This window comes from Mobula birostris, chromosome 27 (assembly GCF_030028105.1).
Source record: "Mobula birostris isolate sMobBir1 chromosome 27, sMobBir1.hap1, whole genome shotgun sequence".
Classification (NCBI taxonomy): Eukaryota; Metazoa; Chordata; class Chondrichthyes; order Myliobatiformes; family Myliobatidae; genus Mobula; species Mobula birostris.
The window spans coordinates 19,813,188-19,832,163 of NC_092396.1; the positions used below are offsets into that span (position 1 = coordinate 19,813,188).

At 40.6% G+C, this 18,976-nt stretch overlaps 1 protein-coding gene and 1 long non-coding RNA gene across 3 annotated transcripts in view; one reads left to right on the forward strand and one right to left on the reverse strand.

The window, feature by feature from the left end:
• The window catches only part of nol9 (nucleolar protein 9), a 30,664-nt gene extending 28,195 nt beyond the window's left edge, over positions 1 to 2,469 (forward strand). For both annotated transcript variants that reach the window (XM_072245258.1, XM_072245259.1), the window contains exons 12-13: positions 378 to 511; positions 1,486 to 2,469. In XM_072245258.1, the coding sequence (XP_072101359.1) occupies positions 378 to 511; positions 1,486 to 1,608 (257 nt within the window). In that variant the 3' untranslated portion in view covers positions 1,609 to 2,469. The remainder of the gene's footprint in view (positions 1 to 377; positions 512 to 1,485) is intronic.
• LOC140188551 (uncharacterized) overlaps positions 1 to 18,976 on the reverse strand; it is a 73,492-nt gene that overhangs the window by 45,393 nt on the left and 9,123 nt on the right. Inside the window, exon 2 of the long non-coding RNA XR_011883326.1 lies at positions 8,898 to 9,080. This is a non-coding gene — a long non-coding RNA (uncharacterized lncRNA). The remainder of the gene's footprint in view (positions 1 to 8,897; positions 9,081 to 18,976) is intronic.

Genomic DNA, 18,976 nt, shown 5'->3' on the forward strand with positions numbered 1-18,976 from the left:
TATATCCAGAAGCTGGAAGGAGCAGTGATATGTGACTGGTGTGCTCTAGCATTCATTTGCCCTGAAAGATCCCACCTACTTTTCAATGTATACATATTCGGTCCACTTTGTGGAAGAGCGATTCCTAACAACTGCCATTTAAGGCTGACCCTTGGCACCATACTGCTGTAATGTGGCTTTAAATCTTACTTCAGTGCCTGCTCAGAGACTTATTTTTCTCCAGTGCTGTCAACCATCTCCCTTCTTTGTGAAATTTATGCATTGGAACCCACTGTACAGAGCCACAATGAAGTGGACAAATTAAGTTAGTTACAACTTTGACTTTAGAAATTTAGGTGTCTTGCATTTGGGTCTAAATTTAGATCCTCTCTCCATAGGAATCATACGTGGCATTAACTTGGAAAAGAGATTGTATTACATACTGACGTCAGTTCCCGTGGCAAAGCTGAAGCAGGTGAATTGTTTGCTTGTGGGGGCAGTCACCATCCCCCATACTGTCTTCAGAAACCAGGTAAGTGGTGCCTTGGGAAGCAAACGTCAGAGGATGCAGATTGCAGAGTGAAAGTCTTACACTTATCTGTGATTATTATTGAGGGTCATGTTACTATGCAAGGAAATTTGGAATCTTATGCTGGAATATATTTGATACTTGGGGATGAATTGATTGTATATGGTTATGTATTATTCATTGTTAATTGGCAGTATATTGGGTGGTATATCCTTTGAGCTTCTGGTACATGTTGAAGTTGTGTAATAACTTTTGGGTGGAACTGATACATGTCATATATATCATATGATATCATGTGTGTGTTCTATATGTGAGGTATATGTCACATGATGTATTATACGATTGGTGTCTCATTTCAAGAACTGCTAATGTGGCATGTTATATCAAGGATAAAGGGGTGCCCTTTTTTGGTTAGGTTAACTTGGTGATCATGCAGCAAAGATATTCCATATTTTGTCTTTGGATTGAGGGAGGGAGGAGGAAGAAAGAGACCATGGGGAAAATCCATGTCCATATACAAACGTACAAATGCTATGTAGTCTGGTGTACGTTGCATTCTTATGGTATCACAAGAGCGTGGAGCAGCAACAACAGTAGACCTCCATCACAAGTTGTCTCAACCTAGAGGAGTGAGTACAGAGCACTATGGAATGAACTTAAACTTCCGTGGTTGGGGAAGGATTTGGACTGGTGCAGAAGGTGAGATGTGTGTTCTTGGTGAGGACACTATCATTTGCACTTTTGGTTATCCTTCCCCACGCCCTCAGCTCCTGTGACTCATCAAAAGGCAAGGTGATTGACAAGAATGGGAGAGAAGTCACAGTAAATCAGAAGTAGGTTTTCGATGATGGTCATATTTAACGTCTTATGTAGTGGTGCAGTGACCCAGAATAGTCTAAAGGCTGGAAATGATGGCCCAAGAGATTGTTGCGGATTCCCCCAAGCCTCATTTTTGACTGTCTTTGTTTCCTTTTCAGCCTGGCGTGACGGGAGAGGTGCCATATTTGACATCTGACTATTCTTTCGCTATTTCTGGAGCTGGAAAGATTAAAGCTTGTCCTCCTTTGAGGAGGCGTGAGCATCCTAAAGCTGTGTCTTAATGGAGGAGAATGCCTATGTATGTTTAAATAATGAGGAGGGTGGAAATGTACTGCGGTTTAATAGGCGTTGTGCCTTAGTTTGGGGATGGGTTTAGTACAAGGGGCACAGAGTGGTGGATAGATGAGCCTGCAGACCCTTTACAAAATCAGTTTTGGGCTACATCCTGTTTATTCTTCCTTTTCTCACTCCTACTTTCAGTCTGTCAGGATGTAGTTTGTTCTAGAATTGAATCGGAGTTCTTTAAAATTTGAGACCAAGCATTTGTTTTAATAAAGGGTCACTCGGTACTGTTACTTCTGTTCTGGTTTTGTTTTCGCAAATGCGCAGATGTTGATTGTTACATTTCTTAAGGGAACATTCAAAAATGCTTTGGCACTACTTGAAACAAAGCTGGATCCTGCTGCCTACCCTCCCCCTTGCCCATTGTTCTGGCCAGATTTTATCATTGAGATAACACCTAAGAACCTCAGTTTATCTGATTATTATTACATTGCTGTATGCAGACAGCTTTGTATAAATTAAATTTGTATTTCCCACTAAAGTGATTAACCTTTAAAAGTACTTAAAAGAGGATAAAGTACTTCTGGGAAATTGATGTATTAATGCTTGTTTTTATTCACTAATTATATTCTGTTCTCTTGTATGAATCTCACTTAGCCAGAATGACAAGTGCCAATCTTTGGATTGCATTAATTTCGACCTGTATCTGCTTGGGCCAAGATTATTCTTTGTTGCAGTCATGGATGTAAGCACAAGGAGATGCTTTTACACCATACTAATTGTTAAATCCAATATGACCAAAACATGAGAAGTTAGTACATTGTAACAAAAACTTGTTAAATAAATGTGATTTTTTTTCATCTGGCTGCTCAATCTTTGTCCGTAGACATAATTGATGTTAGATCTGGTTTCCATTGATTTTTATTAACTAAAGATATTAAGTGATATAGTGAAAAAATATTGGAGTTAAGGTGTAGGCCTGTCATGATTTAATTAAACAACAGAGCAGGTTTGAGGGGTGAATAGCCTGGGAGGGAGGTAAAATGTTCCATAATTCCTGCAAGAAAGAATCCCTCTGTGAATAATAGGTGAGGACGGAATTGAGTATGTCTGTAATATGCTCTTACATGCTGCTAGCACTTACTGTGTATGATGGCACAGATTAAATGGCCCTGTTGATGCCACCCTGTTGATGGGTGTTTGGTTTTCTCCCAGTATCAGAGAGCAGTGAAATAAATTTACATTTTTATCTCTGTATACATGTGCTGGTAAATTTTCTGGTAAGCATGGGCATGGTGTGTTAAAATAGTATTAATCATTGCTGACTGCATTATCCATAAATACTCCAAATGAATGAAGGTAAATGATCCTGTTCTTTTTCTCTCTCCAGAATGTTTCTGTCCTTTATCTTTCTCTCTTCAATGTCAAGATTTTGTTCAGTCTCTGGTTTTGGACTTCTGTTTTGTGAGTTCATTCGGCACGTTGTTTAATAGAACATAGAACAGTAGAACACAGTACAGGCCCTTCGGCCCACAATGTTGTGCTGACCCTCAAACCCTGCCTCCCATATAAGCCCCCACCTTAAATTCCTCCATATACCTGTCTAGTAGTCTCTTAAACTTCACTAGTGTATCTGCCTCCACCACTGACTCAGGCAGTGCATTCCACGCACCAACCACTCTCTGAGTAAAAAACCTTCCTCTAATATCCACCTTGAACTTCCCACCCCTTACCTTAAAGCCATGTCCTCTTGTATTGAGCAGTGGTGCCCTGGGGAAGAGGCGCTGGCTATCCACTCTATCTATTCCTCTTATTATCTTGTACACCTCTATCATGTCTCCTCTCATCCTCCTTCTCTCCAAAGAGTAAAGCCCTAGCTCTCTTAATCTCTGATCATAATGCATACTCTCTAAACCAGGCAGCATCCTGGTAAATCTCCTCTGTACCCTTTCCAATGCTTCCACATCCTTCCTATAGTGAGGCGACCAGAACTAGACACAGTACTCCAAGTGTGGCTTAACCAGAGTTTTACAGAGCTGCATCATTACATCGCGACTCTTAAACTCTATCTCTTGACTTATGAAAGCTAAAACCCCATAAGCTTTCTTAACTACCCTATCCACCTGTGAGGCAACTTTCGGAGATCTGTGGACATGTACCCCGAGATCCCTGTGCTCCTCCGCACTACCAAGTATCCTGCCATTTACTTTGTACTCTGCCTTGGAGTTTGTCCTTCCAAAGTGTACCACCTCACACTTCTCCAGGTTGAACGCCATCTGCCACTTCTCAGTCCACTCCTGCATCCTATCAATGTCTCTCTGCAATCTTTGACAATCCTCTACATTCTCTACAACACCACCAACCTTTGTGTCGTCTCCAAACTTGCCAACCCACCCTTCTACCCCCACATCAGGGTCGTTAATAAAAATCACAAAAAGTAGAGGTCCCAGAACAGATCCTTGTGGGACACCACTAGTCACAATCCTCCAATCTGAATGTACTCTCTCCACCACCACCCTCTGCCTTCTGCAGGCAAGCCAATTCTGAATCCACCTGGCCAAACTTCCCTGGATCCCATGCCTTCTAATTTTCTGAATAAGCCTAGCTTACTTAGGAACCTGGAATTTCTATGAATAATGAGTGTTATTGATGGAACTTTGCATTTGGTAGGACGGGGATCTGTTGCGGAGCAGAATGTTACATGTCAATCGGTATAACGTTCATCAAATCATTTTGCACAATACCTTGGGAACAAATGCAGAAATATGTGAAGGAAAGCTGTGACATCTTTTAGCCATAGTTATAGAGACACTGCACGGTAACAGACCTTTCAGCATAACTCGTCCATACCAACTGTGTTGCCCAGTGAGCTACTCCAATTTGCCCATGTTTGGACAGTAGCTCTCTAAACTGCTATCTCTGTCCTTTCTAAATGTTGCTAGTGTACCTGCCTCAACCACTATTTCTGGTTGCACATTCAAAAAATGCACCATCCTTTGCACAAAAAAAGTTGCCTCTAGTATCCCTCCTCTGATCTTAAACCTATGCCCTCCTGTTTTTAACATCGCCTCTCTGACTGATTCAGTTGCAACTACCAAAATTTAAGGTCTCTCTTGCACACCATCCCCTAGAAAAGGCACCAATTCTCTGAAAGGTGAATTTGCCAAATGCCTTTCTTCACCTGAAACTGGTGGCAATTCTTTATTCCAGTGTCTGAGGTGTAAAATTTTACAGCAGAGAAGGCCATTCAGTTTAAATTATGTGCCAGTCTAAAATGAAACAATTTAGATTGCTTCCCATTCTCAGCCCTCAGTCTAGCCTTGTAGTTTACAGTTTTTCTTGTACTTACCCTAAAACTAGCCTACTATCTTTGAGGTAGTGAGTGAGATTACAAGGAAACTAGGAAGACTTAACAAGGATTTGGAATGTTGTCTGAAAGGCAGGTAGAAACAACATTAAAACTTTCAATAATAATTCCTGAGTTCGCTACTATAATTTTTTTCATGATTTTCTGTTAACAGAAACCTGACATTTTCTGAATTTGAGGAAAGTCGTAATTAACTAACCCAAAAATACTCTCTGCCATGCGAGTGAGGGAATGAAAGTCTCTGTAACCATTCCATATCTGACCTGAAAGTGTTTGATGGAACAGGCAGAAATATCAGCAGAGCACAAAAAAAAAGTTTACTCCATTGTGTCTGAATCAGTCCTTAGGATAATTTTTCCAGCAATTCCATTCCCCTGATTTAACTTCAGGAACAATTCTCGATTGTCATGTGTTTACTATTTACACTAATGACATGGAGGAGAAACAAGGTGGAAGGTTTTCACATTTGTTGAGAATATGAAAATAATGATGTTGTGATTATAAAGAGGATATGGATGGATGGAGTGATTGGGTGAAAATATGACAAACTGAGGTTAAAATGGGGAATCGTGAGGCCATGCACTTCTGTCAAAGGGATTTAAAATGTGTTGAAGAATAGGCAGTTTTGTCACAATTATACAGGGTTTGGTGAGTCCATGCCTGAAATACTGTGCATAGTTTGCTCCCCTTGCCTAAAAAGTTTATAGTACATGGGAGGCAGTCCAAAGAAGATTCACCAGGCTAATTTCCAGGATAAAAGGATTGTCCTATCTAGTGAAGTTAGACATTTTGAGTGTATATTTCTTGGAATTTAGTTTGGGTATATATTTCTTAGAGTTTAGAAGAATGAGGGATGGTCTTATTTGAACTAGTAAGTGTGATAGAGGCTTGACAGGGTAGATGTTGAAATGTTTTCACCAGTGAGTGAGTCACAAACAAAGCAACTTAGCTACAGGACTGGTCTTTTTTAACAAAAGAAACCTGAGATTCATAGAAATTTCTTCTTGCAGAAGTTTTTAAAAAGATGGTGAGTAGCTCTATTTTAAATCATAGGTGCAACGGACCAGACAACAGTGTGTGTCATGAGCATTCATAAAATTGCAGCAACTTTCTAATATTCAGAAATTTGATTTTTCATCCCATGTCTTTGTTTTACTAGAGTTTTGTTTGTATTTTTCCCCTTTCATTAGAGTTTACTTGTCCAAGGACATGGGTTGCATTGTGTTCCTGTTGTCCAGGCCTAAATAATGCCTGGTTGTTCGACTAAGTGTGCTTAATTTCAATTAATAAAAAGAAAATACTGTTTATATGTGATGGGGCTGGCAGCATCTGCAGAAGGAGCTACTGTTTTTTTTAATCAATGTGTTTACTGACCAAATACTAGTAACCCTTTTTCTTTATTTCATCTATCAAACCAGACCTTAATTTTACATACAACACACTTAAAAGTTGCTGGTGAACGTAGCAGGCCAGGCGGCATCTCTAGGAAGAGATACAGTCGACGTTTCGGGCCGAGACCCTTCGTCAGGACTAACTAATTGGGTTTTTGATATGAATATTCAATTTTCCTCTTTAAATTGGTGTTATTACAATTGCATACATAATGTCTGATTAATATATTCAGTCCTTTTTGCCATCAGCAATCATGGGAAATCCCTTGACTTGGTCCCATGAAATAGTTGTTGGGTACAGGAATGGAAAAAAATGGTCTCAAGCCCTCCACCTGATCCCAAACATGGGTCCTTGCCAGAAAATGTGTGGGCAGGATGATGCTCCAAATCATGTTATTGGGTTAGTGAGAAGGAAACCTGAATTCTGGTGAGCCATTGTGTTGAGGAGAGAGGGTGTGTTTGAGATTGAATGTATACAAGAGTATTCTACTGTATGTACATTAAAGTAGAATGCAGTCTGCTCTGCTGAGAGTGAAGAGATGATCAGGGGGATTCCAAATGTGTCTTATTGCTCTGAGATGGAATATCAAAGACCATTCAGAAAGGAGAGCAGTATAGCCTCCAGTGTAGCTCCAGACTCAAATAGGAGAGCAGATCCTTGCTTTAGTTTCCTTTGCTATTTTGTATATACAATAAAGTTCAAATACAGGAAACTGTTTGTTCTTCATTTACTTAAACCATGCCTTTCAAAAATGAATCAGTTGGAAGTTTCCTTTTCAAATTATAGATTTTTTGCAGTGCATCCACAAATAAACTAAAGATTGAATTAATGAAATTTCTTTTAGGTTAACTTAATCAGAGAAAGTCATAATGCTTTGCAGCTTCGAATGCAGGATGATCTCCAGGAAACGTTAATGTTGCCTTTTTAAGAGCCTGAAAGCTTTAGCTTATTTAATTGTCTCCATATGCTGATCCTGGCTGCTACAGAAGGACTTGGCACAGGAATTGGACTGCACAATGGCAGAAAATAAATATGGGCACTGCATGTTTGTGGCTGGGGAGAAAAATTCCATCTAAAATATTTGGGCTTCTTCAGACAGACCCCATAAAGGTAAACAGATATCAGAGAGGAAATTAATCTGCAGTCTGGTCAGAGGAACCAAAGCTCAGTGGTAGTACACAGGCACAAGACAAACTTCTCCACACTGACAGAGCTGGGGCTGCAGAAAGGTGTTACTGGGCTTTGGAATCTTGCTGCCATGGTGATGGTCATTATGCGGGAGATGCCGGGCAGCTTAACTTTCAGAACTGTGATCAGATATCAGCTGCAATAAAGTGGTCTGAGTGCGACAGAAGAGAAAGGCTCCAGAGAAAGCAAATTGCTAACAGGGGGAGGTGCAAATAAAGGAGCAACTCAAAGGTAAAGAGAGAATAAAAGAAGTTTTTAAAAAAGGATGCCAAAGGAAGAAATGAAGAACAAAATGTGAAGACTAGCAGAGTCAGCAAAGGAGAAAGTAAAAATAAATGAGAAGTTTGTGAGAATTGAAAGTGAATTAAAAGTTGGTGAAAAATAAAGGAACAAATGAGAGCAGCAAAATAAAAAGTAAAGTAACAGCAGAAGAGCCATACAAACTGAATAGATTTAAACAATGAAGGGAAAAAACATAAACCAAGAAATCAATGAGAGGAATTTTACTCGTACTGAAGCCTTTATACATTTTTGTCGACTGATGTGTGGAAAGGAAGTTTATTAAAACACCGTCTATCCATATGGTATTTGGATCTCAATATTTGGCTGTAGCTGGCAATAATCTGCAGTGCAAAGCATGAACTCTGTCCTTACCAAATATGGGTCCCCACCACGAAACTGGCTCAACCTACGCCTCCGAATGCAGCCAAGTAAGTACTACAATTGATCCCTGGTAACGTGGCGGTATTTGTGTTTAACAAAATCCATGATCCTTGTGCAGAGTTGATATGATTTGGAATGCATTTCCTAAAAAGGTGTTGGTATCAATTGCAAGTAGAACTTTCCAAAGAAATGGGATACATTCTTGGAAAAGAATTGCATGCCAGGGGAAGCGATGGTATGTATCAGATCTTTCTAGGGTCTGAGCACAAACATAAGAGACTGAATGGTTTCTTCTTGTAATTCCAAGTCCTTGTTACCAACTATCCTTTTACCTGTGGCCAAGTGCTTCTATCATTATGAGTGGACAGTCCAACATCCACTTCATTTGTTCAATGCTGATGGATTATATTACCAGAGGTTATTATTAGGCTCTGCCTCTTTTGTTGGAGAGGCTGCTGATGCGCATCCAATGGATCTTTATAAGACACACCTTCCTACTAAAGAAATCTTGTCAATTAAAATCACACTATCTGAGGGAACATTTTAGCTGATTAGATATACAAGGATGTCCCACAACAGGTGTTGTTGGGAACCCCTATATAACTCTACTTAAGAAAGATTAGTGTTCAGATTTAAATTCCTATGCCCCTCTCCTCTTCTGAATGTCATTATACTCACTGCGTCAGAGTCCATGAAGGTGACTGCTGTTAAGGAATTAAGTTATTTTCTTCTAAGGGTGCTGACTTTCACAAAGGAGAATGTTCTCACTTGGACGATGTCATGGGGATCATGCATGATGCCCTCTAGAGCAGTAATCACTTGTGGAACCTATCATCAGCCAGTAATCAAAATCGGTTGAAGCTGGGCCATAAGTGAAAAAAAATACATCAGATATTGACATACGTCAAGGTCTATAAACCATTTCTTGTAGTTTTTCACCTACGCAAAGAACTATTAATTTTAGTGGTAAATCCCTTAGACATAATGTAGGCAACTATGTTCCACATTGTTATATATCTGCTATTGTAAGTAACGAAAGAGAGATTCACCAAGCTCACATAACATTTTACCACAGAATGTGTGGAAATGTTAATATTTACATGCAATCACTATACATAAATATCAAGAACAAATAGGTCAAATGCTTGATGTACTTATTAGAAATGCAATTAGTCACATCTGGATTCTTAATTAGCCAATTTGTTAGAGGTATTGGATCATACTGTTCTATGTTCCAGCCAGGATGTTGTTCTTCCTGTTTTTGGGCAATGGGAGAAACAGTTTCAAAAGTAGAGTTTCCGGATGGTCAACACAGAGCATTAACTGTTAGGCAGCCTCAGTCACCTTCCACCTGTGACTTACCCTGCACTGAAACAGAATACCCTGTAGAAGAAATAGGATTTGCCTTTTTGTGATGAAGATTACATTTGAAAAAGAATTGTTAGCAGCAAGTTTCTCTCCAAACTGCTCAGGGCTGTGCATTTATTTGTAGGACTGCATTCAATTTTGGGCACCACATCTTGGGAAGCAGGTACTGGCTTTAGAGTAGGTGCAATGCAGATTTCTAAGAACTGTATCAGATTTAGAAAGCCAAATAGGATATAAACTGCAATTTTATTTACTCAAGAAGGTGAAAGGAAAATCCATTTTAGATTTTGAAATGAAGTAAAAAGCCATTAACTCCGAGTGGAGTCACTGGGACGCCATCATGACATCATTGTTTTTAGCAGGCTTTCTTATTTTTACGGGTTGGAGTTGCTAGCTCGACTGTCAACCCAGCATGGATGGAAAGCATGCAAGGGAGCCAGCTGGATTCGAACTCCGGAGTCTTCGCTCCGAAGTCCGATGCTGATGCCACTACACCACCAGCCGGTGAGATTTTGAAATATTATAGCATTATTCGGGAAGATACTGAAAATAAAACTGTGGATAAGAGACTCCAGTTAAGATAGCTCAGGCATGAAATAAGCAAAAGGTAAATGAAATCTGGAACACCTTTCCATTAGAGTGTGTATGCAATCTAGAGCTTTCTTGACTTAGTTATCGTGTAAATTTAGATGTATGGAGGTACAAATCAACTATGATATAATAGACTTGAAACCTGAGTGTTTCTTCATACTCCTATATGGTAATGAAGGGCAAAATGGTCTGCTGTTTCTGTGTAAAAACAAATGAAACTTGAGGGCTGATTGGGCTCATTTTGCAACCAGTTAGCTATTTTTAGGGGCTGAATAGCGTTTACATTTATTTCAGACTACAGTTTGGGTTTTATCTGTCAGCAGAACCTTTCTTGACTGGAATCTAGTAATTATGAGATGTTAACACAGTCAATTGATTCTTGTTTTTGTCGATTCCAGTGTGACTCTTGTTAACTGGTTCGCTTTAACATAATCCTACATACTTAGAAGTCAATTGACAATTCAACCATTCACCTTCAATTCTTTAATGCTTCCAGTGTGTAATTCTATATATTTATGCATTCAGCTATATTTCTACATGTTAAACCATGTTGTATTAGCACCCCTCAGCCAAGTAAATTTGGTCAGTAACATGGTAACAGACTGCGAATAAAGAATGCCCCCTCTTCATATCTTCCTCAGGAATGGGACTCAAAATTTTCTCAGCTGATGACACCAAAATTGGTGGTGTGAACAAGGTTGTCTAATGTTGTGACAGAATCTGGATCAACTGGGAATATGGGTAAAGGATTGGCAGATGGAATTGAATTTAGCCAAGTGTGAAGTATTCAAATAATGGGAAGTTACAGTGCCTGTAAAAAGCATTCCCCTCCCCCCCACCCCCCCGCCACCTCCTTGGAAGTTTTTATGTTTTATTGTCTTATAACATTGAATCGCAGTGGATTTAATTTGTCTTTTTTTTACACTAATCAACAGTAAAAGACTCTTTCATGTCTCTACAAAATGATATTAATTAGATAAAAATATAAAACACAAAATAAATGATTGCATAAGTATTGCCCCTCCTTTAGTATGACACACCAGATCATCACTGATGCAGCCAATTGGTTTTCGAAGTCACATAATTAGTTAAGTGGAGATCACCGTGTGCAGTCAAGGTGTTTCAGTAGATTGTAGTAAAAATACACTACAATCTGGAAGGTCCAACTGCTGGTGAGTCAGTATCCTGGCAAAAACTACACCATGAAGACAAAAAAACACTCCAAGCAATTCTGCAAAAAGATTATTGAAAGGCAAAAGTCAGGAGATGGATACAAGAAAATTTCCACGTCTCTGAATAGCTTTGCAGTACAGTTACATCAATCATCAAAAAAAATGGAAAGAATATGGCACAGCTGTACATCCGCCTAGAGCAGGCCATCCTCAAAAACTGAGTGACCGTGCAAGAAGGGGACTAGTGGGGGAGGCCACCAAGGGACCTATGACAACTCTGGAGGAGTTCCAAGCTTCAGTGGCTGAGATGGGAGAGACTGCGCATACAACAACTGTTGCCTGGGTGCTTCACCATTTGCAGATTTATGGGAGAGTGGCAAAGCAAAAGCCGCTGTTGGGGGAAAAAAAGTCTCATGAGGCCTTGGATAGAGATTGCCAGAAGGTATGTGGGAGACTCTGAAGTCCGCTGAAAGAAGATTCCATTGTCTGATGAAATCAAAATTGAGCTTTTTGACCATCAGACCATGAAGCGTGGTCCTAGCTGCATCATGCTGTGGGGATGCCTCACTGCAACAGGCCTTGGAAGGCTTGTGAAGGTAGAGGGTAAAATAAATACAGGGAAATCCTAATGATGCAATCTACAAGAGAACTGTGACTTGGGAGAAGATTTGTTTTCAGCAAGACAATGACCCCAAGCATAAAGCTAAAGCTGCACAGGAAAAACTTAAAAACAACAAAGTTAATGTTTTAGAGTGGCCAAGTCAGAGTCCAGACCTCAATCCAATTGAGAATTTGTGACTGTACTTGAAAAGGGCTGTTCACTCATGATTACCATGCAATCTGACAGAGCTTGAGCAGTTTTGTAAATAAAGGGGAAAATTACAGTGTCCAGATGTGCAAAGTTGATATGGACCTATCCACATAGTCTCAAGGCTGTAATTGCCACCAAAGGAGCATCTACTAATCACGGATGAGGATTTCTTGGAATGTATGCAGGATAATTTTCTGAACCAACATGTCGAGGAACCAACTAGAGAGCAGGCCGTTCTGGACTGGGTATTGAGCAATGAGGAAGGGTTAGTTAGTAATCTTGTCGTGCGAGGCCCCTTGGGTAAGAGTGACCATAATATGGTGGAATTCTTCATTAAGATGGAGAGTGACATAGTTAATTCAGAAACAAAGGTTCTGAACTTAAAGAAGGGTAACTTTGAAGGTATGAAACGTGAATTAGCTAAGATAGACTGGCAAATGATACTTAAAGGGTTGACGGTGGATATGCAATGGCAAGCATTTAAAGATCACATGGATGAACTACAACAATTGTTCATCCCAGTTTGGCAAAAGAATAAACCAGGGAAGGTAATGCACCCATGGCTGACAAGGGAAATTAGGGATAGTATCAATTCCAAAGAAGAAACATACAAATTAGCCAGAAAAAGCAGCACACCTGAGGACTGGGAGAAATTCAGAGTCCAGCAGAGGAGGACAAAGGGTTTAATTAGGAAAAGGAAAAAAGATTATGAGAGAAAGCTGGCAGGGAACATAAAAACTGACTGTAAAAGCATTTATAGACATGTGAAAAGAAAAAGATTGGTTAAGACAAATGTAGGTCCCTTACAGTCAGAAACAGGTGAATTGATCATGGGGAACAAGGACATGGCTGACCAATTGAATAACTACTTTGGTTCTGTCTTCACTAAGGAGAACATAAATGATCTTCCAGAAATAGTAGGGGACAGAGGGTCTAGTGAGATGGAGGAACTGAGGGAAATGCATGTTAGTAGGGAAGTAGTGTTAGGTAAATTGAAGGGATTGAGGGCAGATAAATCCCAGAGACAGATGGTCTGCATCCCAGAGTGCTTAAGGAAGTAGCCCAAGAAATAGGGGATGCATTAGTGATAATTTTTCAAAACTCATTAGATTCTGGATTAGTTCCTGAGGATTGGAGGGTGGCTAATGTAACCCCGCTTTTTAAAAAAGGAGGGAGAGAGAAACTGGGGAGTTATAGACTGGTAAGTCTGACATCGGTGGTGGGGAAAATGCTAGAGTCAGTTATCAAAGATGTGATAACAGCACATTTGGAAAGCGGTGAAATCATCGGACAAAGTCAGTATGGATTTGTGAAAGGAAAATCATGTCTGACGAAGCTCATAGAATTTTTTGAGGATGTAACTAGTAGAGTGGATAGGGGAGAACCAGTGGATGTGGTATATTTGGATTTTCATAAGGCTTTTGACAAGGTCCCACACAGGAGATTAGTGTGCAAACTTAAAGCACACGGTATTGTGGGTATGGTATTGATGTGGATAGAGAATTGGTTGGCAGACAGGAAGCAAAGAGTGGGAATAAACGGGACCTTTTCAGAATGGCAGGCGGTGACTAGTGGGGTACCGCAAGGCTCAGTGCTGGGACCCCAGTTGTTTACAATATATATTAATGACTTAGATAAGGGAATTAAATGCAGCATCTCCAAGTTTGTGAATGACACAAAGCTGGGCGGCAGTGTTAGCTGTGAGGAGGATGCTAAGAGGATGCAGGGTGACTTGGATAGGTTAGGTGAGTGGGCAAATTCATGGCAGATGCAATTTAACATGGATAAATGTGAGGCTATCCATATTGGTGGCAAGAACAGGAAAACAGATTATTATCTGAATGGTGGCCAATTAGGAAAAGGGGAGGTGCAATGAGGCCTGGGTGTCATTGTACACCAGACGTTGAAAGTTGGCATGCAGGTACAGCAGGCGGTGAAAAAGGCGAGTGGTATGCTGGCATTCATAGCAAGAGGATTCGAGTACAGGAGCAGGGAGGTTCTGCTGCAGTCGTACAAGGCCTTGGTGAGACCACACCTAGAGTATTGTGTGCAGTTTTGGTTCCCTAATCTGAGGAAAGACATTCTTGCCATAGAGGAGGTACCAAGAATGTTCACCAGATTGATTCCTGGGATGGCAGGACTTTCATATGATGAAAGACTGGATTGACTAGGCTTATACTCGCTGGAATTTAGAGATCTGATTGAAACGTATAAAATTCTAAAGGGATTGGACAGGCTAGATGCAGGAAGATTGTTCCCGATGTTGGGGAAGTCCAGAACGAGGGGTCACAGTTTGAGGATAAAGGGGAAGCCTTTTAGGACCGAGATGAGGAAAAACTTCTTCACACAGAGAGTGGTGAATCTGTGGAATTCTCTGCCACAGGAAACAGTTGAGGCCAGTTCAGTGGCTATATTTAAGAGGGAGTTAGATAAGGCCCTTGTGGCTAAAGGGATCAGGGGGTATGGAGAGAAGGCAGGTACAGGGTTCTGAGTTGGATGATCAGCCATGATCGTACGGAATGGCGGTGCAGGCTCGAGGGGCTGAAAGGCCTACTCCTGCACCTATTTTCTATGTTTCTATGTTTCTGACTTGAAGGGGGTGAGTAATTATGCAATCAAGTATTTTGTGTTTACTAATTGTAATAGATTTAGATCAAATGTAGAAATTTGTTTTCACTTTGACATGAAAGAGTCTTTCTGTTGATCAGTCAAAAAAGCTAAATTAAATGCTTTGTGATGTAATGTTGTAAACAATAAAACATGAAAACTTCTGGATGGGGGGGTGAATACTTTATATAGGCGCTGTAAACTAAGACAGGACCTTCACGGTAAATGGCATGGTCCTGGAGTAAAGTCTTTAGGGTTCAAGTACATAGTTCTCTGAAAGTGACGATAGAGGTAGATAAAGTGGTGAATAAGGCTAATGGCACATTTACCTTAATTAGACGGGGTATTGACTGCCAGATTTGGGATGTCATGTTACAGCGATGTAAGATGTTGGTGAGACCACAACTGGAATATTGTGTGCGGCTCAAATCTCTGCATTGTAGGAAGGATGTGATTAAGCTAGGCAGGGTGCAGAAAAGATTTACAAGGAAGTTGTGCTGTCTGGAGGCTTGAGTCTAAGAGAGTGGGTAAGCTTGAGACTGTGTTGTGTAGAATGAAGAGGCCAAGTCTGACCTCATTGAGGTTTATAAAATCTTGAGGGGCACAAATAAGGTGAATCATTAGTCTTTTTCCCTGGGTAGGGGAATCTAAAACTGAAAAGTTCATCTTCATGGTAAGAGGGGAAAGATTTAAAGGGGGCCTGGGGGCAGATTTTTCACTTAGAAGGTGGTGGGTATAGGGAATGTGCTGCCAGAGGAAGAGGGAGAGGTGGATTGAATTACAATGTTTAAATGATATTTCAATAGGTTCATGGAAAGGGGAGGTTTTGAGAAATCTGGACCCAGTGTAAGCAAATGAGACTAGCTTAGGGAAGCATCTTGGTCGGCATGGATGAGTTGGGCTAAAGGGCCTGTTTTCCTGTTTTAATGACTCCATACGCAAGTACAGTTGCTAAACACTGGCAGGCTAGTTGTGTATTGAGTAAGATGTGTGCCATCTTTTTCTATTTGACCAGCAAGACCTAAAATAGACACGTCTTACACATTTCTAGGTCCCTGCTCCTCTTTCCACTTTATGGCTGTTTTACAATTGCACTGATTTCCTGGCCAAGTTCTTGTCATTGTGTGGTCAGATGTTTGAGAGCAGCGATTCTGATTCCTCCTCCTTGGGACTTACCAATCCATTGAACTAGGACCAGAAGTCCTGGCAATGGTTCATTACTCTGATTGTGCTAACACTTTCTTCTGAGCTTCTATTGCTTGGATATTTCACTCTTGTTTATTCTGAACCTTATCTGACACAAACCCAAATTTCCAAGCCAAAAGAAATTGGAAATGAGACTCAGAAGAAACAGAAAATGTGAGCAGGGGAAGACTGAGCTAACCAGACAGTGAAGTCATTCTACTCTTCTGATCTCCTCCCAAAAAAGGGAAAAACAAATTTGCTTTCACCTCTCTGCCAGCTAAGGTGTTCGCACAGCTTGGATCCTGCAGAGATCCACTTTCTCAATTGGTCTTGCATGCTGCAGCTTTTAAAAAGAATATAAAACTGTATCTGAAAATAAATCCTTTGTAAAACTTGAGATAAACTAAAACATATAGTATTTAAGAATATAGTATTTTCAGAAGACCCTCCACTATGCCAGGGAAATTACTCTCCACTGGGGAGTGTGTGGGGGTCCAGCCCATGTAATAATATGACGCTGGAAAAATCAACCTGCCTCATTGATATTCCATCCACCATCCTAAACATTCGTTGCCTTCACTATGAGAGCACAAGACTGCAGATTTAATATCCACATAAATCACTGCAGTTACTTCTCATGAGACAGGAGGCAAAGTGTGTACCTCCACTAATATTGAAGTCACATAAATGTTAACTTAGAAATAAATAGCTGTTCCTACATTATCATTGGATCTAAATCTTGGATTTCCCCACCCAAACAGGCCTTCCTTTCTTTTATGCTTCATAAGCTTGTGATAGTGCCCCGAACCTGAACGTTTCTGGGAAGCTTAACTGAGGAAGAATTTGACTTGCTGCAGTCCAAGAAGATGACTAACCATTTTCTCAGGGACAACTGGAATGGGCAGTCTAGCAAAATCTTTAAAATGTGATTAATTTAAAAACGCTTGCTTCTAACTCTTGCACCTTCCCAGTTCTCCAATGTTTATTCTCCACATCCTTTTTTCCCTTTTTGTTGCCTCTCCCCTCTCCATACTTTCCCCTTCCTTTGTCCTTAATCACTCCTTTCCTATCCTTTCACACATCTCCTGAACCTACATTTTCCTCCACCAGCCCTACACTCAGTTGCCATCATCCCTCTTGCCTTCCTCCCAATTTTGCCTGACTCCCTGCCTTCAATCTAATCCTATGTATGCCTTTTTGTCCCATGTTCTTCTCTCTGACACTTCTTTCTGGCCTACTTTCCTGTGCTTTCATTATCTCCATCTACATTTTCCTCCTCCATCTTCATTTACTTTACCTCTATCATTTTTCCCCACGTTTTGTTTTGCTTCCTGTCCTGTTTTTATTTTCTTTCTCCTTCACCTTCCCTCCTACATTTATCTCCCTCCACCTTTTAGTTAACCTTCCTTCCCTTCTCTCATATTCCACAGGGAAATCCATGGACCTCAGAGTCCAGGGTCTTCCCACCGGGAGCTCTGGGTCCAATCCTAGAACAGTCAAGCCCCTCAGTTCTTTCATGCTTCATGAGCTGGTGATGGGTGCCCTGGATCTGAATGCTCCTGGGAAGCTTAGTGAGTTTAAAGGAATATACATTTATATCAAAAAAAATTGCAACCTCTTTAAAGAACAGAGAAATATCAGGAAACAAATGCCAGCCCATTCTCATGTACAGGAAACAGAGAGCTTAATGGGCAACACATACAAAATGCTGGAGGAACTCGGAAGTCGGGCAGCATCTATGGAGGGAAATAAACAGTCAACGTGTTGGGCCGAGACCTTTCATCAGGACTGAAAAAGAGAACAGATGCCAGAGCAAGATGAGAGGAGGGAAAGAAGTGCAAGGTGGGAGGTAATAGGTGAAAACGGATGACAGGGAGAATAGGTAGGTGGGTGATAGGGGGTGTAAGTACCTGGGAGCGGATAACTGGAAGAGGTAAATGGCTAACGAAGAGGAATCTAATAGGAGAGGGCAATGGGGCATGAAATAAAGAGGGGAACCAAAGGGAGGTGGTGGCAGTTGAGGAAAAGAAAAGGGTAAGAGGGTAACTAGAATGGGGGGGGGGGGTGGAAAAAGTGAGGAGAAAGGAGAAATTAATGGAAATCAATGTTCAATTGCCTATTAAGTTTCTTCTTCAGCCCTTTACCTCTTCCACTTGTACCCTGGCAGCTTCTTACTTCATTCTCCTTCTGTCACCCACCCACTTTCACATCAGCAGGTCTAACCTATCATTGACCAGCTTTTACTCCTTCTCCTCCCCCACACCCACCTGCGTATTCCGGGTTCTGCACTCTTTCTTTCAAGTCAGGATAACGAGTCTCAGCCCAAAACATCAACCGTTTATTCCCCTCCACTGATGCTGCTGGGCTTGCTGAGTTCTTCTGGCATTTTGTGTGTGTCTTGCTTAAAATTTCCAGCAGTTGCAGAATCTCTTGTGTTTATAGTTATTTCAGAGAGTTGGAGTACATATGTCTGGAAGCTGCATTACAAATCAGGATCTCCAGTTAGAATCCATCAGAAACTCCGCCTTTGCTTTGAGTACTATAATTTAGAGATGATGTTTTGGTCTTGGATTCACCAGATTGATCCCAGGCTTAAAAGTTTTAAATTGTGAGAGTAATTTGCATTGACCAACATCACAATCCCTTCAGAGGAATGAGGGCTGATCAGAGTGAGGTGATGGATTCAAATTGGAGTATATAAATTTGAACTTGCATTGGGTGTTTCAGCTCTAATATTTGAAGAATTTCTTCACATGAAGAATAGTAGAAATTTGTTATTCTTTCCCATAAAAGGTCAATAGAAATTTTAAATATGATATGTATTGTATATCCATCTTATATTTAACATTTCTTTTGACCTTTAGTGGATAGACAAAATTCAAATAACTATCGAATTCACTGGTTCTCAACCTTTTTTATGCCATGGACCCCTACCATTAACCGAGTGGTCTGTGGATCCCAGGCTAGGAGACCCCGATGAATGGTCCCTTCTGAATGGTAGATTTGCTTTGAAAAAGGTGAAT